A 24,289-nucleotide genomic window follows, 5' to 3' on the forward strand; every position below is an offset into this window, starting at 1 on the left:
TCTTTGGGATTGTGTTGTCTTTTTTGCCTCTTTTTTTCTTTGAAACTTCAAGTTAACTGAGCAGCTTTTGGTGGTGCCAGTTCTCACAGTTGTGAACCTTCTGATATCTGGTGTTTTCCTTAAAGCCCGAACAACTGGAGCAGAGGAGGTACATGAGAATCTCCACTCTCAACTAAAAAAAGAAAAGAAAGAAAAAGGTAATTTCTAGCCTTGATAGTTTGAAAGAAAAGATTGAAAACCTGACCCTAGGGCTCCCTGAAGATTCAAAAAGCAAACAAGGAGAACCTTAAATGTATTATTTTTTAAAAATCTCATGATTTTTAGAGACCTGACCTGATTTTTGAATGCTTGGGGCTGGCAGTATTGATCTGTGCAAGCTCCTTCCATTCATACATAGGTTTCTACTGTTTTCTTCTAGGTTAGGCCTTTCTAAGTGTTTGTCTGTAACCTCTCAAATCCGTCTTTGGATATTAGACCTGCTTTTCATCAAATTACAAATGCTTTTTTGAGGATTCTGCTGCTCAATGTGGGGCTAGGCCATAAAAAGATATGTTCCACTCTATATGCATCCAAAGAAGTGGGCAGTAGCCCACGAAAGCTTATGCTCTAATAAATTTGTTAGTCTCTAAGGTGCCACAAGTACTCCTGTTCTTAATGCAGGAGGAGATAGCATTCCAGACATGACTCTGACATGGCTTTCTCTACAGAAGCATAGGGGTTGAGGGCAAGTTAGGGCATGGCCATGGCCAATGGGTCTATAATTTTGTGGACAGACTGGCCATAGCCCCTTAAGTATGTGGGGAGTTCAGGATGGCTGTCATTACTATAAAAAGGAGGATGGTTCCGGGGTTAGGGTGCTAGTCTGGGAATTGGAAGACCTGCGTTCAGTTCCTTGCTCTATCACAGATTTCTTGTGTGACCATGGATAAATCCCTCTGGCCATGTCTATGCTACTTCCTATGCGCACGGAGGGATTTTTTTTCTGTCAATGTAGTTAATCCATCTCTCTGAGATGGTAGCTAGATGGACAGAATAATTATTTTGTCAGTCCAGCTGTCTATATGCTGGGGGCTAGGTTGAGCTAACTACAGTCCTCAGGGTGCAAAATTTTTCACAGCCTTGAGCAACATAGCTATTTGATCTAATTTTTTAAATGTAGACCCAGACCAGAGTGTCTCTGTGCCTCAGTTCCCCATCTGTAAAATGGGATCATTGCATTTTGCCTTTCACAAGGATGTCGTGAGGATAAATACGTTAATGCCTCCTGCAGCGATTAGGATCTGAAATCTGAGTAGCTGAGAAAGGATGTAACAAGACCTTGATCTGTGCTTTTAAAGTATTAGAGGGGGTAAGGACATATCCTGAGCATTTCATAAAAGTGATATAGCGGTTGCTGTGGTGATGGCACAAGGTACTTTAACCTCTAACCACTGATTCCTTTGTTATGGTCGGGTTTTGGTGTCGGAAGGAGACAACTGGGACACAAACAGAGTCTTGTTTTTTGACAGCCTGGCTAACAGAGCAAAAGGTTTGACATACATAACTATGGTCCACACAGAGCCTTACTGAGTGTACCTTACACAGCATTGGAATTTGGGCCTGTGATGGGGTGTGTAAACTCCAACCTGGCAGTGACAGGATTAAGGGGAGCTGGAGAACCCTATTAGCCCATTATGTGGCACCTAGAGGGGAGAAAGATTAGACCCAGGTGGAGAGAACCAGACCTGGTAGTTCATATAAAGAAAGGACTGCAAGGCCAATAGGGGGCTGAGAGAAGAGAGTGCCAGAGAGCTTATCCCTGGGTCTGCCCCTTACGGGAGAATCAGCAAGAGGGAAGAGTTCCAGGCAGCTACAAGAGAGGGTAGGAACCACCCTGAGAAAGCTCCTCGGCAACAGACTGGGACAAGCCGCAGGGAGAGACGAAACTTCAGGGAGAGAGGACTGGAGAGCACAGCTCCATGACTGACTCCTGCAAAGAGGCAAAGGTAGGAATCAGCCCAGGGAATCAGTGAGGGATCATAAGAAACAGGCCCTAACAGTTTATCAGAGGGGCCTTGGGCTGGAACCCAGAGGAGCAGGCAGGCTGGGGTTCTGCTACTGGAGTGGAGGTGTAGGCCCTGGGAGTAAAGGAGTCAGGCCTATTGAACCTAGAGGTGCCAGATACCAGTTTTCCACTGGAACGTCCATCAAAAAGGGACCCTGGCAGCTCCGGTCAGTACCAGTGACCAAGCCATTAAAAGTCGGCACGGGGGCTAAGGCAGGCTCCCTGCCTGCCCTGGTTCCGTGTGGCTCCTGGAAGCAGCTGGCATTGCCCTGCGGCCCCTAGGCTCAGGGGCAGTCAGGGAGGCTCCGTGTGCTGCTCCCCTCCGAGCGCCGGTTCCACAGCTCCCATTGGCCATAGCCCTGAGCCCTCTCCTGCACTCCAAATCCCTCAGTCCAGAGCCCCTTTCTGCACCCCAAACCCCACATCCCCTGCCCCATCCCAGAGCCCTCATCCCCTCCTGCACCCCAACCCCCTGCCCCAGCTCAGAGCTCCTGCACCCTGAACCCCTCATTTCTGGCCCCACCATGGAGCCCGCACCCTCAACCGGAGCCCCACCCCCTCCTGCACCTCAACGCCCTGCCCCAGCCTGCTGAAAGTGAGTGAGGGTGGGGGAGAGCGAGCGGCGGAGGGAGGGGGATAGAGTGGGGGCGTGGGTCCTTGGAGAAGGGGCAGCAGTGGTGCCTCGGGGCAGGGGTGGGGTAGGGGGTGGGGCAAGGGTGTTCGGTTTTGTGTAATTAGAAAGTTGGCAACCCTAATTGAACCCAGACTGGGGCTGAAGGTCTGGTACATGGTCACTAAGATGCTGGGATTTTTGTCTGGACTTTTTACCCTGGAAGGGGTGAGGCTCTAAGCCAGAGGGGCTGAGTTCCACGAAGGAACAGACCACCAAGTTGTCCGAGTAGCTGGCGATGGGGCATTAGACAGAATTCCATCTAGACTGAAGTCCTGACTTTGACAGTGTCTGGTATAAGATGATGCAGCCCAAGGTGCAAGAAACCTGTAGCAGGCAATTGTGAAATAACTTTTCCTTAGGAACAGTTTCTTTTTAACACCCAGTCACTTAGGGCCAGATTTTTACAAGAGCTCAGCATTTTGGGAGCTGAGCATTTTTGAAAATCTGGCTCCAAATGTGGGTTGCCGAGGGCTTGAAAATCTGGCTCTTATTGGGCGGCTTATGCCCCAAACTATGAATGTTTTTTATATCCCTTCATTATAACAGTTATGTTAGCCTGTCTAATATAACTGCAAATCAAATTGCAACAAGAGAAAATTATGTAAATTCATAGATGCAGGTTTCTTTGATAAATGGCAAAGTACAAAAGTAATAGAGAATGCTGTGGCTGCTGAGATTCATTAAAGGATGGCACTGCTGAAGTAACTGGTCAGTTCAATCAAAAACAGGCCGTAGCTTCCTATTGGAGCAAAAAGGCTAAAAGAAAAGAATCCATTTGTTAGTCAAACCGTAATGTATTTCACTATTGGCTGGGCATGTGCTGGAGGAGAAGTGGAAGGAAGTGTGGAAGGAAAAGTAGCTTAGGTGCCTATTTCATTTAGTGAAATAGCTCATGAAAAAGGGATTTGTTAGAGAAGTTAACATTGCTGCACTGGAGCTGTGTTAGCTAAAATGACAACAATGTCCCTCACTTCTGTTGTGGAACCTGTAACATGGAGTGGCTAAAGGAAGCTACAGGTTGTGACTTGGTTCACTTGGCTTCCTGTAAATGCACTTTGTTAGAGGGCTCTGTAACCATAAACGCAGTGTGGCTTCAATTTTTACATTTTAGGGCCAAACCTATAAGTTACTGGGATTTCTGCCCGAGTAAGGACTGTAGGATCCAGCCCTTAGTTCCTTCATGACAAGTGTCTTTAACATGTGATTCATCCAAACTTTGGCTGAAATAGGTGGGAGGCTGTATTAATGTCAATTCTAATTCTCACTCTCTTGCAGATCATGTTCTGTTCCTGTTTACAGTGTTACAAACATAGATTCTATCCCTTATCTAATTTTAGTGTTCACAGGGCCATGTAGTGGTTGTGCTATGAGGATGCATCTTTATTCAACGTCAGATCTATTCTCCAGCAACTGTTTGCTGGGTTCACATCAAGGCTAAATCCTGAGGTCACTGCTCTGGCAAGCTCCCATTGAGGTCTATGACTGTTTGCTTGAGTGAAAACATAGGAAAAACTGAGTATCTCCAGAATGAGGTTAATGTTCTTTTTGGCTTTTCCCTTCAGATCATAGGCTTCTCAATGCTACCATGCACTGAGCAATTTACAGTGTACAAGGAAAAAGGAAAAGCCTTCCCAAAGCCTTCTCTGCATATTATTATGATGACAATCACTTGTTAATGTCTCAAACAGGGACATTTTGAAGAACAGAACTCTGAAATCTGAGGTTTCAGAGCAGCAGCCGTGTTAGTCTGTATCCGCAAAAAGAACAGGAGTACTTGTGGCACCTTAGAGACTAACGAATTTATTAGAGCATAAGCTTTCGTGGACTACAGCCCACTTCTTCGGATGCATATCTGAAATCTGAATTTCCCGCACCTGTATTTTACAGTTTGTTTGACAAATTTATTCTAAATATATAGGCATCTTCCTAGTGGAAGACTTTTAATCACTAAAACCCCAACCGATTTCTTTTCCAAAGACCCTGTGACATAATATTCTTAATTCGTTAGAGTTTCCTGAAGATACAACTTCCATGATTCCAATGGAAAACTCAGAGAATATTTCAATACACCTGCAATTCTGAGGGGACAGAAAATGCCTCAGAACAGATGTTCGCCTGGTGTAAATGTCATTGTTCTATTAACTTCAGTGGAGCTATAACAGTTTACATCAACTGAGGATCTGCCCCCTAATTACTAAGTAGATGTGGCCCAATTCCCCTGTCACTTAAAATGGCCCTGCACTATTTAATTCCATGGACTTTAATGGAGTTACTCCTGATATACAGCAAGAAAAATGGGAGGAGAATCAGGGCCTTTATCTTTATTTTAATGATATTTTATAGTTGCATTGTAAGTATTACGGGTTTCATGTTTTAAAGCATTGTTCAATTGTGTTTCATTTTGTTTTTCTAACCATATGGGAGCTGGTCGAAAGGCTAATGAATCAGCTGGAGAAACTTCCATTGACTTCAGTGGACTTTGGATCAGATCTGTGATGAACAAAACCACCTTGTCATGTCTGAACTTTAACCACAGAAACACATCTCTGCTTCCAAATAGCTAGGAATGAAAATCTCAGATTTAAACGGAAAAAAAAAAAAGTCATTTATGAATATGCTCTGAGAAGTAAGTTCCCCATTTAATTTTAAGCAGAAACAACCAAAGCCCATCTTCAGCTGCACAAGAAATCTGTCAAGTATTTGAAGCCACAGACAAAGTTTATTTTAAAACATATTTAAAAATTGCACAGTTATAAATACAATTTAATATGTGGAAAAGAATCACAGGAAGGCATGCTTCCAATACAGTACAAAAATACTACATTAACTGTGGTGCTCTGCAAATTGAAATCTATAAGCTTAATAAATTAAACACATCAATATACATACAGTTCATTTGTAAGGAAGTAGTTTATTTTAAAGAGCAGTGCAAGAGAACATCAAACTGAAGCATCAGTAAACTGCAGCTCTGTGTTTTTATATTTATTCGCAGCTAGTAATGCACTGAGTATACAGAGGCAAAGTTACCTATTGTGAGAGACTAACGTGCCACCCCATTGTTATGTATAAACGCAGATTGCTCGGTCTGGGTCGATTTGAAACAGAATGTAAATATTCAAATATAGGGTTAAATTTGGCTTTAGTTCACACCTTTGCATCCTTAGGCCCCGATCCTTCTAAGGCTTACATCTGTACTTAACCATGGGTCTACAGTGTATAAAGTTGAATATGCATGTAAGTCTTTGCTGGATCATGGCATTTGTGAAATCATTGTGGTTGTCCATTGTGGGTGTAACTATGAACAGACCTTATAATCTCTTCTTTCCTGTCTGCCGTAAATTGGCTTAAAAATAAAGCCCAAACCTGGTGCAAAATGTAAGGACTTTTTAAAACAGTATGCAGCATATGGCAGAAGCAGCACAGAATGTCTTTCAAAACAATATATTTTTAGTTTAGTCTAGATATGTTGCACTCAGATATATAAAATATATATAAATATTTTGATTTTTCTAAATTTACAATAGAGTACTGATATTAAAAAGGCTGCTAACTTAAGGATATTTTTCGGCCAATGTAAACGACAAATTCTGCAAAAGGGGTGGGGAGCGGGGGAGATCAAAGCATATGAAGGTCCTCACCTGGCAAGCTCGCTCAATGGGACTGCTTATATGTGAGAGCTTTTGCAGGATCAGGGTCTACCTTAGTAAACTTCTGATTCTTCCTCCATCCCCTCTCCCCCAGCAGTTATTGCTATTCTGTGTTCAGACCCTGTAATCTTCCTCCTTTTTAATATTGTCACATGTTCTTTTTTCATATTGTCCATATTTGATCAGCTAACTAAGAAGGTAACTAACTTGCATTTCTTCTAGAACGTTTTCTCTGAGAGCGTGCAGCTCTCTGTCCCCAATATATTTTTCCCTTTCCAATGAAAGAGAAAGTAGAAGAGGGCTATAATAAGGTATTTTATTTCCAGCCTAGATGTTATTTGAAGAGTAGTTAATACTGTATGATGTATCCACAAGAATCTTTGTTCCTATATGACTCGTTTATATTTTATAAACATTTCTTAAATGGGCCTGGAGTGAGATTGCTCCAGGGCCACTTTATGGTCCAATCCAGTTCTTATTGGATCCAATGGGGATTGGACTGGTCCCTTAATTATTTACACCTCTATTGTGGCTGCCAGTCAGGCAGTCAGTTAGTGCCAGTTGTGTTGTGGTATGGATATCTGTGTACTATGAATGGTAGTGAGATCACCTATCTAATCAGTCAGTGTTAGTCACTGTCTTTCTGTGTGACATATAGGCCCAGTTTTTCCAAAGGGGCTGTTATTTCTGAGTGCCCAGCTTTGAGGTTTGAGATTTCAATAATGCTGAGTGCCCACAACTCTAGTTGAAGTCAATGGCAGCTGCAGAAACTCTGCACCTCTGAAATCCAGGGCCTATGTCTTTCAAACTGTGTACCTGAAAATTAACTTCCCCGGATTTAAGTGGACACATTTGAAAATTATGGCCACAATAGCAGTTAGCCATGATGGTTACTGTCTGCTTTGAGATGGTTCTGGGAATCGGATGCTCTGGTTTGATGGCATCTGTCCTAAATCTGTCAAGAAAAGCTTAAAATCTGAATCTGAAAATCCAAACTGCCAGTTTTCAAGAGGGGTAGGCCATCCCGCAGTCTGACGGCTCCTTAACGCTTGTAAAGATCAATATCCCAAAGACGCGGCTGCAAAAACCTTATACCAAGGATTTCTGCAATTAATATAATTAAACATTAAAAGCAAATGTGAAATCGACAGCGCAAAGTAAGCTATAAGGATGGGATTTTCAAAAATGGTCAGCATTGGTCTACTTTTGCCCCCACTGATGTCAACAGTACATCTCCCATTTTAGAGCTGGACCAATATTTTTTAAAATCCCATTCAAAATAGCCCATTACAGAAATTAATAGTTAAAAACCACCCATGTTTGAGCTTTAGTCATGCAGTCTGTAAAGTTACATTCAAATGATGTATCTTGCATGCTTCGGGTTAATATTTTGGTATGTTCATATGTGAATACTGTTCCATGCAATATTTTTGTACCTGAGGCTATGTATTTCTTTAAAAGAAAATAAAATTCACATTTTTACAAACCTTGTATCTAAGCCCATCTTAAGAAAACACTATTAATTAAGAGAGAGAGAGAGAGATTTGTTTGAAACCTCAATTTAATTTTAACTGGACATAAAAATAGTTTCTTGACTGGGAGAGAGGATAAAAGAAACAGGAAAAAATGGGGTTGGCTCAAAAACAAGTATTAATAACTTTTTACATCATAAAATACTAGGTTTGCTTTTCTCCTGAGAAAGGGCATCCACTGAAGATAACTGCACATCAACTTAAGTACACAAGAGACCCTGTTCAAAGTGTGTTGGAGTCATTGCAATGTATAGACCTAACAAGAAAGGAGCCCCTTACTCTCACTGAGTAATTGTACTCCACAATATTCCCATTGACTCCAGTGGGGCTACTCATGGCGTAACATAGGCTGATCAAGGGTATGACAATCCAGCCTTGGATCAGTACCTGAACACATGCACTAGATCTGATCCTGCAAAATACCGAGCACCCTTGACTCCCATTGAAGACAACAGGATTTGAGGGTGTTCAGCATCTTGTCAGAGCAGACCTGTGGTAAGATCACCATTACCCTAAAGCAGCGGTTCTCAACCTTTTTCTTTCCGAGGACCCCCAACATGCTATAAAAGCTCCATGGCCACCTGTGCCAGAACAACTGTTTTTCTGCACATAAAAGCCAGGACAGGTATTAAGGGGTAGGAAGTTGGGCAATTGCCCGGTGCCCCATGCCACAGGGAGCCCTACAAAGCTAAGTTGCTCAGGCTTCAGCTTCAGCCCCAGGTGGCGGGACTTGGAGCCCCGGGCTTCAGCCCCAGGTAGTGGGGGCTTCGGATTTCTGCCCTGGGCCCCAGCAGGTCTAATGCCAGCCCTGCTTGGCGGGCCCCCAGTGCATCACAGACTCTGGTTGAGAACCACTGCCCTAAAGGCTCTGCAACCGGGAATGTGGTTTAAATGGCATGAAATACATATTATATAGGAAAGACTCCAAACCTTAGAATAAATTAATTACCTAGATAGGTAACGAATCTCTTCTGGAGAAACAGGAGAGTAATGAGAATGGAAAGCAGGAAAGTGGGATTAAGAAAAACCAAAGCAGCACTGCCATTTTGGGTCAGACGACAGTTTCTTGACCCTGTCCCTAAGGTGTCTTCTCCATCCTGCTGAGAGAGGCAACGGTCACAATGTGAAATTGCTATTTTGTGTTGCAGCTGAGCTCACTGCACTCTCAACAATTATTTTTAGCTTTCTCACAATTGACCCAACTGTTGACCTGCCCCACAACAGACCAAATAGGCAGCAAAGTAACAGAATACTTTGCATTCCTTGTGCTTTTCATCTAGTGATATCACAAAGGTGGATAAGAATTATTTCCCCCTTTTCACACCTGGGACCCAAGGAGGCTGTGATTTGCCTAAACTCTGTGTATATTTCTGTGTATCTTTTTCCCCCATTCCCTTTCTTACTCCTTTATTTGATCTCTTATATGTTTTCTGTGGAGCGCCAATTCTACTGCTCTGTGGCTATGACTACAATCCATGTGCTGTTATAGCATTTATTCCTGCTTCAACTTACCCCCCTAACACCTACACAGTTTTGGACAGTGAATCTATGCAGTTGGGCATCCACTGGCCATACACAACTGGACAGCAAGCGTAGGGTTGAGCCTCTTAGGAGCAGCCCAGTTGGCCATTCAGTTCCCTTAGCTGGTCACTCAGTAGCCTGTAACCCCCATGTACTGCAGAACTGCAGTGCTTCTGCTAATTTGGCATCCTTACATGCCTATGGGAGGCAGGTTTGGTTTCTCTAGCTTTGTGCATGCAACTCTCAATGTCAATTGTATGTGTATATGACCAGGGGAATACAGATTTGAGCTAGGTCTCCCCTGTTAAATCAGTAGACATCTGCTTTCCCCCCATCTTGTTCAGTGGTGGTGATCATGGGGTGTAATCAGGACCCTACATTTAAAAACAAGGTAATAAAGTAGCCACTCTACTAATAGATGGTCCAAAACCAGAGGTATTGTGAACTACTGTCAGTCTTGAAAACGAACCTTGTTATTTTATCTGCAAAAATTCAGGCAGTTAAATTGTTGTTTTGGATGGCATAAAAATAAAACTTCAGCAGGGCTAGATTTGCCAGATTTGTAGTAATATAATTATCCGTACAGAGATGTTCTAAACGAATTTGTGTGATGGGAGAGCAAAAAGCTAGATCTGAGCTTTTATGCCTTTGCTCTATTGCCTCTATCCAGCGCTCCCTCCTTCCTTTATTACCACCCAAAAAAACACTCTTTCCAGATTTCAATTGCAGGACACCCTCTGCTCTGCCTCATTGAGAGCTGAGAATTGTCATCATACATCACTGTCAAAGCAAAAGAGAAAACTGTTGTCAGCTGATATGAATTTAGCAAGCCTGCTTCAGCTAAAATGAAAAAAGATTTCCCAGCCAGTATTTGGTATTCACTGCTTAAAGGAAAACTGCAGTTGTTCATTATTATACCCATATTTATTTACAAATACCTGCCACTGTTTCAGCATTTCTCCATTCTGTGGTGCACCTCTGTGTGGGGCTGTTATTTTAATGATACATTCTTAACTGATTATTTTTAGTTACTGTCTTACTCTTTGTTATTACAATATTGGATAATGATCTCACTGCACATGAAGGGGTGGGGGCTGTTGTCTGGCTTGTTGGAAAAGGTGTGTGCCCCTTTAAGCACTAGAAAGCCAGCGAGTTATTTTCAGCTGCTGCCGCAGACCAGGTCAGCTAACTTATTCCCTCTTCCCCCAATGACTGAAAGTGGTGGGGGACTATATAGGTCCATGCTGGTGCAAGAAAAGCCCTCTTTTATCTGAACCAAGCAGAGCAGCACCTACCCTCCCACCCATGGAAGTAGTGAAATACTGGGTTTTGTAAGGATCCACTGTGGGCATTGCGCTAGTCATGCGTTTCTCGGGGGGGTGTCTGCAAAGGAACTTGCCCCTCACTGCCAGATTGGCCAAGGTGAAGTGTTTTTTTTACCATTCCCATAGCAGGTGGTACCCCAACTTTTCCTCTTGCCCCCCACTTACCAATAATGGAATGTGCCACGCTCCCCTGGCCAGGAGCAGGAACAGGGCCAAAGTGGAGCTGGGGGCAGAGCAGGGCTGGGTAGTGCTCCTTCCCGCCCCCCCAGGGCCAGGGCCCCGCCACACCCCCGGATGTTCCTCTGTGCCCCTCTAGGGGGCATGCCCCACAGTTTGTGGACCACTGCCATTGCAGGTTCAGGGGGGCTTAGCTGGGCAAACATGAAAGGAGAATGGTGTTGCAACTCATTGTGTAAACATTGGGCAGATGTCCAGTGCAAGTACTCCATAGGCAAGGGATACAGTGATTAGATAAAATGGATTAGTCAGGGACTTAAAGGAGGTATTCCTTAAAGGAGCAGAAACAGGATGGGGGTTTCAGGGCTCCTATGACTGAAACATCAGGGAGCTGACCTCTCCTCCTCCATAGCCTTCCCCCACCCTCATTCGAGGTGTGTGGGGGGAATGATGAGGTCCCAGCAGCAGCTTGGGTGGGGACCAGGAAGGGGTAGGGCTGATGGAAACCCCCTGGGGTATACACCTCTACCCCAATATAACGCTGTCCTCGGGAGTCAAAAAATCTTACTGCGTTATAGGTGAAACCGCGTTGTTTTGATCCGCCGGAGTGCGCAGCCCCGCCCCCCTGGAGCTCTGCTTTACCGTGTTCTATCCGAATTGGTGTTATATCGGGTCGCGTTATATCGGGGTAGAGGTGTAGATTGAAATGATTATGGAATCATGTGCACTGTACACTTTTATCTGCTGGCTATTCCCAGACATTTAAGAATAAAATTGTGCTCTGATTAAACCACATCCAATGTCCTCCTTCTGGCATAGCTAAACAAGGAGTTTTCCTTTAAGTGGTTGCTCAAAATAAGAAACAACTGCAAGAAACTTTTTATTTGTACTAGTGAAATAGACCCCCTTGCCCTACAATCTGTGCAGTGGCTTTTTTGATACAGCTCTTTGGGGGCGGCGGGGGGAGGGGAGGTTAAAATGTCATTTATAGGGAATGTGTTACTTTCCCTGCTTTCACCTGCAATAGCTACTCTGTCCTGTCCATTCCTGAACACAAACCAACACAGTATATTTTTAATGTAAAAATGGTTTTCACTATTTAGAGAAAGTACTAAAAAAAAAAAAAAAACCCAACCCACAATGCTTGAAAATTAACTCTGTACAACTCTATAAATCTGTCTTGGATGGATGGATGCCCCCTGTGCTATACATGTGCATTGTACCCAATCCCTAATATGTGCCGAAAAACTCATTTTGAAGTCGGACTTGAAAGTGCTCAGCACTTCATAGGAAGCATTTGGAACCTGTCGATTCAGGCTGTATCGTAGGAGCTTTAAACGCTGATGAAAACTAAGGTCTTGATTCTGCAACCATTGAGGTCAATCAGAGTTTTGCCATTGATTTCAGTGAGAGCAAGATCAACCTCTATAGCCCCTGTCCTGCAGTCCTTATTCAAGCAAATCTTTACACTTCAGTGGAAGTTTCCCCCCAGAGTATGGTCTGTAGACATCCGCTCCTAAACAGGTTCTTCTTTAGTTCCTGCGGAAAGCTGAAGGAAGAGATTCATTTTTTTTTCTAAGATGACATTTACCTCCAGTTAATCTGTATTTTTGTGTGTGTGTGAAACTACTGGTACGTGCATAATAAATATTCTATTCACTTGAGATTATAACTGATACCCTATTTGCATTTTTAACACTAGGATTTGGAAAGCTATCTAGTGTCAAGAAGTTATATTTGGTCCTTTATGCCAACATGGCTATATCTATATCTATATATATATCGCCTTAAATCTTTTGTTCCTACTTTAAAAGTAAATAAAAGCACAGCATACATTGACAAAAAGATTAAAGTGCTTATGCACATACACAGGCCTGAAACCTACCAGGACCTCCACATAGGCAGCGTCCTGCTCTTTGCAGGATTGGGGCCATAATTGGTACAAACAACAATTCTAGTGCAAATTACTGCTTCTGCTTACAAAGCTCATCCCTCTAGTAAAGAAAGAGCCCAACCCTGTAAATCCTCCATGTGCAGAATTCCTCTTGAATTCCATCTCCGAGGGCCTGTGAATTAGGTCCAAAAGTAAAATTGAATCAAGGTACCTTTACAAACAAAGCCCTTATTGATTGCCAGCGAATCTATTCATCACAAAATATGTCTACCATACATGTACCTCCTGTCAGAGCTATGTGGAAGTAGGACCTTGAAGAGAGGGGCCAACAAACAAACAAAAGTATAGGGACTCCACATTGTAGGGGCGTGCGGTGTCAATTTAGTGCAATGGGCAATAAGGTTCCTTCAATGTGCTGCTTCCCACTCTAATGTGCAACAATGATTATTAGGTTTTGTCTTAAATATATTTTCTCTGTATAGGTGTGAGTGTATATATATGCATATCTTGCATGGGATGAAGGTTCTTCGGGTATGACTGCTTCATCTAGGTCAGGTCTTTGTCAGATTAGCTGCTGTTCATTTTAATCCTTCATTTGAGTTCAATAGTATTTACAAAGTTTTGTGCTTTTGAAGATTTCCAGGAATTGGGTGATGTCTGGTAGAACTTCCCCTAGTGTTCTACGGCCCACGATCTTTTGGAAAGTGTCCTTGGTCATTTTGAAACTGGTAATGAAAGAGTTTTGTATTTCCTAATACATCTTAGTGACTTGGCTGCTTTTGTTTTTTTTATGGCTCTAGGTTAAAAGCTCTTAACAGAACATCCAGATCACCCAAATTAGCGGCTTGAAATAGTTCTGGCTGGTCCATCATAGACAGAGCGATTCTGAGTGCTGCCCAGATATTGCCTGAAATTTCCGGCTGGGGAACCTGCTGTTGATTCCTGCTTTTTCTTTGCAAACTGAGAGCAGTGAGAAAATTGCTGACAGCCTCTCTGTGGGGGAGGAAAGAAAGGCAACATCCGCATATTACAACATAATCTCTTTTGTTTAAAAAATAAAGTATATTTTGTCTTCCTTCTAAGGCATTACAGTAAAATCAAACACATTATCTGACAACATGGGAGACCACAATCTCTTTGTAATATTCTTGCTTGATCTGCCTTTAACAATTCCGGACAAAAGTGTTGCTGCAAGACTTCATTGTTATGTATCAAAAAGGCTGCACTTGTGTAGTGATGCAGAGATGAACCTACTCAAGTGCCTGGGGAAATTCTCCTTAGTGTGGCTATGAATTCCATTATACATGTGCCTTGTTATCTTAATTGTATTGTTGACACTTGGGACTCTTTTTACACAGACCTGGATTTTACCCTTGATTCACACAGAGAACCTGGTCTGTGTATGAAATGTATATTGGGCCATAGACTTACAGGAAAGGGATTTATGGAGAGAGACCATCTTGTTTTATGATCTGATTGGCGTGTATGGATGGTCCAGTCGTTTGAGTACTGACTTGGGAGACACAGGTTCAATTCCCTGCTCCATCATAGATTTTCTGGATGAGTCACTTAGTCTCTCTGGACCTCAGTTGCCCTTCTGTAAAATGGGATAATAGCACTTCCCCATTTCACAGGGGTGTTGTGAGGATAAATACTTAATGACTGTGAGGTGCTTGGCGACTGCACTGATGGGGCCATATAAAAACCTAAGATAGAAGCGAACAAGGCTGGCTGGCACACCAGTTCACTGGCTAGGCATTTTGATGGCAAGCATCAGCCCGGCCCCTTCCTAGTCCCCACCCAAGCCACTAAAGGGCAAAATCCCCACTTTCAAATAAACCAAGTGCCTGGAATATGCATTTAATGGTAAATGGCTATGTGGGACTTTATTTCCAGGAAATAAACCAAATTGTTTGGCTTCCTCCTGAAATAATTACAAAAAGGAACATAGTAGTCCTAAAGGTTCAAAAACCAGAAGACAAACAAATAGAACCCAACATCTTTTTCTTTAATCTCCTGATTTTTCTTGGCATCTGACTCATGATTTTTGAATGGTTGGGTTTGGTTTGGCAATATACTGAAGGTCTATGAGCAGGGCCGGCTCCAGGGTTTTGGCCGCCCCAAGCAGCCAAAACAAAAAACAAAACAAAACAAAAAAAGCCGCAATCACGATCATGATCGCGATCTGCGGCGGCAATTCGGCGGGAGGTCCTTCACTCCCAGGCGGAGTGAGGGACCGTCCGCCAAATTGCCGCCGAATACCTGGACGTGCCGCCCCTCTCCGGAGCGGCCACCCCAAGCACCTGCTTGAGAAGCTGGTGCCTGGAGCCCTGTCTATGAGTTTTGCTTTTGAACATACGCCAGGATCTGGCCCGAAATCACTGTTTTGAAAGCTGTCTGTACTGAGTGTGTAAGTGTTACAGAAAATTAGGTACTGTACCGTTCTGTTAAGACACCCCTTCCCTAGTAAGGGCTTGTCTAGATGGGGAGTTATTCTGGAATAATTATTCCTGATTAATTGCATGTGTGGATGCTCTTATTCTAGAATAAGAGAGTCTTATTCCAAATTAGATAATCCACTTTGGAATTAGGCACTATTATTCTGGAATAAGAGTGTCCATATATGGAGTTAATCAGGAATAGTTAATCCCCTACTTTATTCCCCTACTTTATCTGGTTTAATTTTCATGTATAGACAAGACTTCAAACTAACATGTAGATTGAACTATTTCAAGTGGGCATCTGCATTTCTTTGTTTTTTTTAATTTCATCTTTGTGGGTAGAGGAATAGTGTTGCTAGCTATTGGAATCACCCAGTTTGTCTGCTTGATACAGCATGTTATGCCTAATTAGTGATGAAAATGAAGTAATTATAATAATTGTTACTTCACATTTTGTTCAGTTTGGGCGATGCAAATCAATATTCGTTTTCATTTTCACTTTCAAATTCACGGTGCTGCATTATTAGTGTTGCAAAGAAACATTTAATGTTTTAAAATCAACTGTTTTCATTTGATTTTTTAAATTACAGAAATATTTCTATTGATTTTAAGTTTCATGGAAGATAAAATCACTTGCACTGTTTTGAAAATCTCAACTGACACTTAGTGCTTTTCATCCATAGATTGCAAAACGCTCTGCAAAGGAAGGTAAGTAATATTGTTCTCATTTTAAATGGTAAAATGAGTCTGAGAGATCAAGGGATTTGCCCAAGGAAACACAGAAGGTCAGTGGAAGAGCCAGAAATGACCTCAGGAGAGATGGTCAAAATTTTTCCATTAAAGTTTTTCCAGTGAAAATGGCTACTTGTTAGAATGAAAATTTCCAAGTGAAATGTCAGTTTTTGATTAATATTTTCTACTTTCTGCAACTGAAGAACATTTTTCCCCCAAACTTTCATTTTTTTTGACAAAAACTCCAAAAAAGTCGTAGAAAAATTTAGATGAAAAACAATTTTTTTCATTTTTGTTGAAATTATTCATTGGGAACTTTCCCCCCAAATCAGCTCTGAAACCAAGATCTCCTGACTCCCAGCCCAGTGCTCTGTCTTTGTTGCCTCCTGTTGCCTTATAAAATTTGTTCTGACAAAATGAGATATTTGGATCGTAGGCCCTGATTCAGCAAAGCACTTAAGCACATGATTAGTCCCATTGAGTCTACTGGGACTACTCATGTGCTTAAGTACCTTGCTGAACTGGGGCCTTAACTTTTTATAACATACTCTTCAATTGTTTTATTATATTGTACAATGAATATTATCCCATAGTCCAAAGTGCTTTACATTCATCCAAAGAGTATAACAATATCTTAAATTAAACAAAGATCAGAATACATGTTATAGACTTCTAGCTCAAAAATAAATTTTCAGTTTTTAGAAGCCACCTTACTTTTGGCTTTAAATGTTGATATTCTTTTCATAACTCACCTGTAAGCTCCTAGGTTGATGCAGCTTATTCCCAAATTGTATCTGGACCTAATGAAGCCTGGCTGAATTTCTAAAGCTCTAGTATATGCCTCCACAGCTTCCTCACTTCGATCCCCATTTGCCAAGGTTGCTCCAAGGCGGTTCCATAATGAATAGTCCTGATAACAAAATGAGAGTTTTCTACTATTGGTTTAAGACAAAAGGATATGAGACCTTCCCTTCCCCCCACAAAAGTAATGATCAGTACAGAAAATGCTTGTACCCTCTGTTAATTGGTGTGGAATGTGAGGTTCTGACACATGATTCTAGACAACTTCATAAAATTACTCCAATTAATCAGTGTGCAGCCAAAAATTGGACATGCATAAATCTGTTTCTCATTAGGGCTCTCTTGCAATTAACATTTCTATTTCAGGTATTAAAATTTTAATGGCTGAAGAGACATCTCATTAATACTGGTCAGCTTCAAGTGAGAAAGGAAGAGAGTGGCTTGTAAAATGATGATTTTGCATTACAAAAAAAGTTTAATAGGTACCTCTGGCCGAACAGTTAAGGCAGCATTAAATGCGTCTATTGCTCTGTTAAATTCTCTGTTCAGATGGAAAAGCACTCCAAGTCCTGTTTGCAAGTCAGGGTCTATCATCTCACCATTCTGGTGAGCTGCCTCCAGGTACACTTCCTTTACTTCTTCGAGTAATGAACTAGAAAAGGGTGAAAAATAACACCAAACTGCATTTACCATTCTCTGTAAATGCTGCACCATCTACTGCACAGCCAGCAACTCAAGTCTTTATACTCCTCTAAAACCTGTGCAAATAGGCAGCTTCAGCTCGATTGTTGTAATGACTTATTCCGACTCTGGTTGAGAACTGGCCATTAGAGGTCAAAGGTTTACCAGCACTAAGCCAAAGTGCTGCTGAAAACTCAGGCATATCTAAAATACGGGCTATAAGAGCTGTTGAAGCTGGATCAATTCTCTCGGGCACCCTAAAAAATGGATTAGGGGCTGTTCTCAAGGTTAAAGCAAGGAAACCAGGTTGGCAAAAATGGTAATCAATCCTCAAGAGTCTTAGATAAAGATTTTGAAATCTACAGCCAAGATTTCAAAGACAGATGCCAAAATTTAGATTCCTAAATTCACAGACTTTGGATTAAGCCCAATATAACGCACTTCATCATTCAGTAGAAGTTCCCTATTTTATTGTTGCTTAGTCAAAATGATCTTGCTAGCACAAGATAACAATAATAAACATAACGCCCCATTTCTAAATGGCACTAAACGGAATCCTCCCAGCATTTTGGGTCTATGAAGAAGTTGCTGAAGGTTTTTAAAAAGTTCAGAAATAGATACCTTTCACCACTAATGTAAGTGGAAATCTAACGTTTAGACCAACTAGCAAAATAACAATAGGAACTGGTGGTAAAGGGTCTACTGCAGAACAACTTCTAAATGTTCTGAGTGGACTATGTGCTTGTGTGTGTTCACACGGATACTACACCATATTTAAAAAAGATTTTCCTGATCCAATGATTTAATCACTTTAATTGGAATTGTTTTTCTTACTCTTTCTGGACAGTAATGTGGAGAATATCATAATGTCTATAAACCAGTGGTACAGCCTAATCTGGAATACCGTGTGTGGTACTGGTCACCCCGTCTCAAAAAAAGATACTGCAAGATTAGAGGGGTTCAGAGAAGGGCTATGATCAAGGGTCTGGAAAAACTCTCATATGAAGAGAGATTTAAAAGCTTGGGATTGTTTAGGAAGCAGGGGCGGCTCTATGTATTTTGCCGCCCCAAGCACGGCAGTCAGTCGGCTTTCAGCGGTGCACCTGCGGGAGGTCCGGCTGGTAACATGGATTTGGCGGCATGCCTGCGGGAGGTCCTCCGGTCCCGTGGCTTCAGCGTACCCGCCGCCGAATTGCCACTGAAGCCGCGGGACCGGCGGACCTCCCGCAGGCGCACCGCCAAAGGCTCCCTGACTGCCGCCCCCACAGCGACTGGCAGGCTGCCCCCCGCGACTTGCCGCCCCAGGCACGTGCTTGGTGCGCTGGGGCCTGGAGCCGCCCCTGTTAGGAAATCACCGGGGAGTCATTGTGGCCAAGAATTTAGCAAGATTCACCAAGAGGAATTGGTCATTTATGTGGATATCAAGAACACCCAGAGTTATAATTAATTATAAATTTTGTTGAAGGGATAGTAAATCTCATGCTTCAGGGCTTAAACTAATCTCCAACTATTAGACACCTGAATGAGACCCAATAAGGGGAAGAGTATCCCACGTATGCTTACTGGAGGACTCTGACACTTTCCTCAGAGACAGGATAATGGACTGTCAGATCCCATACTGTTTTCTCACAGGTGAGTTTTTGCACATTCTAAATGGATGCTGATGTTTCAAGCTTTTATCTGAAAATGCAGAAGAAAATAATCTCATCCCAACAGTGTGAGGGGGATTCTACAGCATCGTTTTGTTGGGTCTTATCAGGGATCAAAATTCTTATGTTCCTATGTAACTTAAAAAATCTGAGCAGCACACTGTACATTTGAGAAACTCCATTGAAATCAATGGAAGTTAGAAGCCAAAATACCTTAGGGAATCTGGGCCTAATTGTTTCAGGATGCTAATCCAGGTTTACCTTTCTTTTGATGGCTCAGACTTTCTCCTGGTAAGTGCTGGAGACCCTCTTTTGCTCTTCATGATATACTTGTATTTTGGGTTTTGCTTTATCCAGTTTCTTAAAGCTTCACAGGCTTCCTGTTGATGGCCAGTATTAGTGTAGCTCACAGCCAAGGCCATCAGAGCTTTTAAGTTGTTTGGCTGTAGCTGCAAGCACCTAAACAGAGAAGAAAAATATCTTAGTTTCTTTTAGCAAAATGCAGTGCATCAATTCTTCCAACATAGGGCCTGATCCTGCAACCCTTACTCACAAAAGTAGTGCTACTGGCTTCCAGAGGACTGCTGGTGTGTGTAAAGAGCCACTCACATTAATAAGGATAGCAGGATCTTGGAGCAGGGAACTTGCCTTGTTTTTGTGTGTTATGTGCCATCTGCGACTATGGTGTTATATAAATAAAAAGCTAATACTCCCCACACTTTCTGTTATCAGCATGGCATAGCAAATGTGGGAGGAAGCCTTTTTTTAATAGCACCTGCCTAGTAAACAAATAGAAGACTTTTGAGTAATCTAGAAGTGGGCAGTTGTAGAAGGCATTTGGCTATGTAAAAAGAAATTTTGAAGATTGAAACCAAAGCCCATCTTTTTCAATAGAATTGTTGGGCCAGATTCTGCTCTCAGCTACACCTTTGTAAAGCCAGAGTCAGCTCACGGACTTCCATAGACTTTCTCCAGCTTTACACCAGGATAATGCACAGGGGAATCTGGTCTGCTATATCTGTGAGTGGCATTGTTGAATGTTTCAACCTACCAGGGACAAACAAACTTGTCAGGGAACCCTTTGGATTTCTGTGCAGATAAGGAAAAGATGACATTACATATAAATGAGTTACGGTAATTGAAGTATCCTTAGGTAAATTGGCTTGAATGTTAACATCGCTAATGCAATTAAGTTTGGAGTGTATACTTGGCTACAAGTGGAAACAGAATATAGTGCAGCAACACTCACTACAGATAAAGGCAGAATAATAACTCTGATATTTAGGAATAGGCATTTACTTAACAGGTATAGTGTGATCATTATATTCCCATCAACCTAGCAAAGTTCTCCATCAATTAGTATTCAGTGGCTGAGGATCTCCATCCAATTAAGGAAACATTTTCATTAAGACAGAAACCTTTAGAAAATATATCAAGTGTCTAGAATATTGAAAAGACATTTTATTTGCGTTGTGCCTAATTCAGGTTCGTTGTGACATGTAGGTTTTCTTTTGTGTTTCCATTTATTTAATTAAATATGAGATTTAATATTGCCATTAACTCCATAGGAATGCAAAATCATGCCTCCGGAGTTACTATGGAGACTAGAGGTAGCATATCACTTCTGTATGCCAGTCATTCCCCCTCCCCCCCAATTAAATGTAAAAGGTCAGAACACAAGTGTGAGATGAAATACACACAGGCATCCATTAACTAATATTGATGGGATCCATTATTTTGCAAATATCTTCATCTACCTTTGGAGGGCGACAATAGCTCCCTGCTCATTTTCATTCTCTGCCTGTGTTATACCAAGAAACTGCCAGGCCTGCAAAATAATAACTGTTATTTTATGATATGTCCCCAAGTGCAATTGGAATCACAGAACAATATCCCTATGCTTACTTAAATAAATGGATACATATAGACAGCAGCATGTATCCAACACTGGCCTGACTACAGTACTTCTATTGCCAATACACCAACAGTACAAAGCAAAGTGATTTTGGATATCTTTAGGCCATGTTTATCCATGGGAAGTTCCCATTTAAGTCCATGGTGATTCTACACTGTCAGATCCCATACTGTTTTCTCACAGGTGAGTTATTACACATTCTAAATGGATTCTGATGTTTCAAGCTTTTATCTGAAAATGCGGAAGAAAATAATCTCACCCCTACAGCGTGAGGGGGATTCTACAGCATCATTTTGTTGCATCAGGTACATACAGCAGTAGACACAGTGGGACTCAGATGCACATACACAACCACTCCTGTTGATTTTAGGTGCAGTGGCCCGTGCATATCTGAAGACAGACTTTAGAGTACTATGTTGAATCCCACTCTTTCTTTTTCTTTTCCACTGGTTTCAGGGAAGCTATAGCAAGTTATGCCAGCTGAGTATCTGGTCCCCTAATATTTTGCCCCATACACCCTTGCACCATGAAAGGAATGCCCTTCTCCCAAAAAAGTCATAGCTTTTAAGTACTGTGATGAGGTGTACTCCCCATGCCTGCCCTGGAAGAGCTGAATTAAGTGGGGTGGTCCCAATCAGCCAATTAAGCTGCAAATGCATAAGATTTAGGGTGTGGGGTGGGAGCTAATTAGAAGGAAGCTCACCTCTGAGGGAACAGGTGGGGCTTCTATAAAGCCAGGAGGCTGTCAGCAGCATGGGAGGAAATCTGCAATCTCTCCCCCTGAGGTAAGGGAGAAAGATGGGGCATAGGAACCCAGGAAGAACCTTAGTAGGCCTGAGAGAGGCGAGTCTGACTAGGAAGGCTGAAGAATGAAAAGCTTGGAGAAGCACAGTAGAAATAGTGAAGGGTTGAAGCAGTAAGGTTAGTGTAGCTGCAGACCTTAACTGCTCGCTACAGGGCCCTGGACTGGAGCCTACTGTAGAGGATGGGTCTGGGTTCCCCTAGCATCCACTGCAGAATGGGATTGCTAGTGGCAGTGAAGAGGAAGACTGCCTGAGATGCTGTGGGAGTGATGTAGTCAGTGCAGTGGGCATGTGGATGCCAGTGCAGGACTCTGAAAAAACGTGCCCGGAAGGGGAAAATAGAGAGTGATTTGGCCGGAGGGCTGCTGAGTCATGAGGCAGCCGTACTGTGAGAAGGAAGGGGGCACTGAACTGGGCGGAGCTAAGCACCAGAAGGACACAGCAGTGAGTAGACCACCCTGTGACAAATATACAGGCTGAAATTGTGCTTGTAACACAGCCTTTAATGCAAATAATAAACATTCAGTGGGCCTATTAAATTCTTGACATTCCATTATCTTTATGATTTCTAAGTATGACAAATACTGCAGTATAGGAAACATCAGTATTTTAACGGCACCCGAGGTAAGTGGCTTATTTCTGCTTCATGTTGCTCCTAAGACAGTTTCATGTAAATTGCATCATGTCAGTCAGGTACATTGTGAAATCCTTTCTCTTGCTGCCCTATAGGACTCGGTCTTTGGCTCCTCCTTTCTTCACACCTGACTCCTAGGCTATTTTTTGTTGCTCCCACATCCCACACATCAATTTCAGCTCTAAAATTCAAATAATTCACACTGCCTTTTAACATTAGATACCCGAAACACACAGCAGATGGAGCACTTTCAGCCATGCAGCCTTGAAATATATCACAGTCCTAGCTTTTGCTGTATGCTAGTATCATAGAATCATAGAATCATAGAATATCAGAGTTGGAAGGGACCTCAAGAGGTCATCTAGTCCAACCCCCTGCTCAAAGCAGGACCAATTCCCAGCTAAATCATCCCAGCCAGGGCTTTGTCAAGCCGGGCCTTAAAAACCTCCAAGGAAGGAGACTCCACCACCTCCCTAGGTAACGCATTCCAGTGTTTCACCACCCTCCTAGTGAAATAGTTTTTCCTGATATCCAACCTGGACCTCCCCCACTGCAACTTGAGACCATTGCTCCTTGTTCTGTCATCTGCCACCACTGAGAACAGCCGAGCTCCATCCTCTTTGGAACCCCCCTTCAGGTAGTTGAAGGCTGCTATCAAATCCCCCCTCATTCTTCTCTTCTGGAGACTAAACAATCCCAGTTCTCTCAGCCTCTCCTCATAAGTCATGTGCTCCAGACCCCTAATCATTTTTGTTGCCCTCCGCTGGACTCTTTCCAATTTTTCCACATCCTTCTTGTAGTGTGGGGACCAAAACTGGACACAGTATTCCAGATGAGGCCTCACCAATGTCGAATAAAGGGGAACGATCACGTTCCTCGATCTGCTGGCAATGCCCCTACTTATACAGCCCAAAATGCCGTTAGCCTTCTTGGCAACAAGAGCACACTGTTGACTCATATCCAGCTTCATATCCACTGTGACCCCTAGGTCCTTTTCAGCAGAACTGCTACCTAGCCATTCGGTCCCTAGTCTGTAGCAGTGCATGGGATTCTTCCGTCCTAAGTGCAGGACTCTGCACTTGTCCTTGTTGAACCTCATCAGGTTTTTTTCTGCCCAATCCTCTAATTTGTCTAGGTCCCTCTGTATCCGATCCCTACCCTCTAGTGTATCTACCACGCCTCCTAGTTTAGTGTCATCTGCAAACTTGCTGAGAGTGCAGTCCACACCATCCTCCAGATCATTAATAAAGATATTAAACAAAACCGGCCCCAGGACCGACCCTTGGGGCACTCCACTTGAAACCGGCTGCCAACTAGACATGGAGCCATTGATCACTACCCGTTGAGCCCGATGATCTAGCCAGCTTTCTATCCACCTTACAGTCCATTCATCCAGCCCATACTTCTTTAACTTGGTGGCAAGAATACTGTGGGAGACAGTATCAAAAGCTTTGCTAAAGTCAAGAAATAACACATCCACTGCTTTCCCCTCATCCACAGAGCCAGTTATCTCATCATAGAAGGCAATTAGGTTAGTCAGGCACGACTTCCCCTTCGTGAATCCATGCTGACTGTTCCTGATCACTTTCCTCTCCTCTAAATGTTTCATAATTGATTCCTTGAGGACCTGCTCCATGATTTTTCCAGGGACTGAGGTGAGGCTGACTGGCCTGTAGTTCCCCGGATCCTCCTTCTTCCCTTTTTTAAAGATGGGCACTACATTAGCCTTTTTCCAGTCATCTGGGACCTCCCCCGATCGCCATGAGTTTTCAAAATTGTATCAACTACAATTAACTTTCTCTGGCATATCTCAGAATCTT

At 42.6% G+C, this 24,289-nt stretch overlaps 1 protein-coding gene across 1 annotated transcript in view; it reads right to left on the reverse strand.

Moving 5' to 3' along the window:
* Window positions 1-11,786: 11,786 nt before the first annotated feature.
* Window positions 11,787-24,289, reverse strand: part of PEX5L (peroxisomal biogenesis factor 5 like) — a 164,068-nt gene continuing 151,565 nt past the window's right edge. Inside the window, exons 10-14 of the mRNA XM_054040095.1 lie at window positions 20,875-20,945; window positions 19,379-19,576; window positions 17,274-17,439; window positions 16,739-16,896; window positions 11,787-13,806 (exon numbers count right to left, since the gene is read on the reverse strand). Coding sequence (XP_053896070.1) covers window positions 13,602-13,806; window positions 16,739-16,896; window positions 17,274-17,439; window positions 19,379-19,576; window positions 20,875-20,945 — 798 coding nt within the window. The 3' untranslated portion in view covers window positions 11,787-13,601. The remainder of the gene's footprint in view (window positions 13,807-16,738; window positions 16,897-17,273; window positions 17,440-19,378; window positions 19,577-20,874; window positions 20,946-24,289) is intronic.

The sequence above is a fragment of the Malaclemys terrapin genome, chromosome 9, assembly GCF_027887155.1.
Source record: "Malaclemys terrapin pileata isolate rMalTer1 chromosome 9, rMalTer1.hap1, whole genome shotgun sequence".
Taxonomy (NCBI): domain Eukaryota; kingdom Metazoa; phylum Chordata; order Testudines; family Emydidae; genus Malaclemys; species Malaclemys terrapin.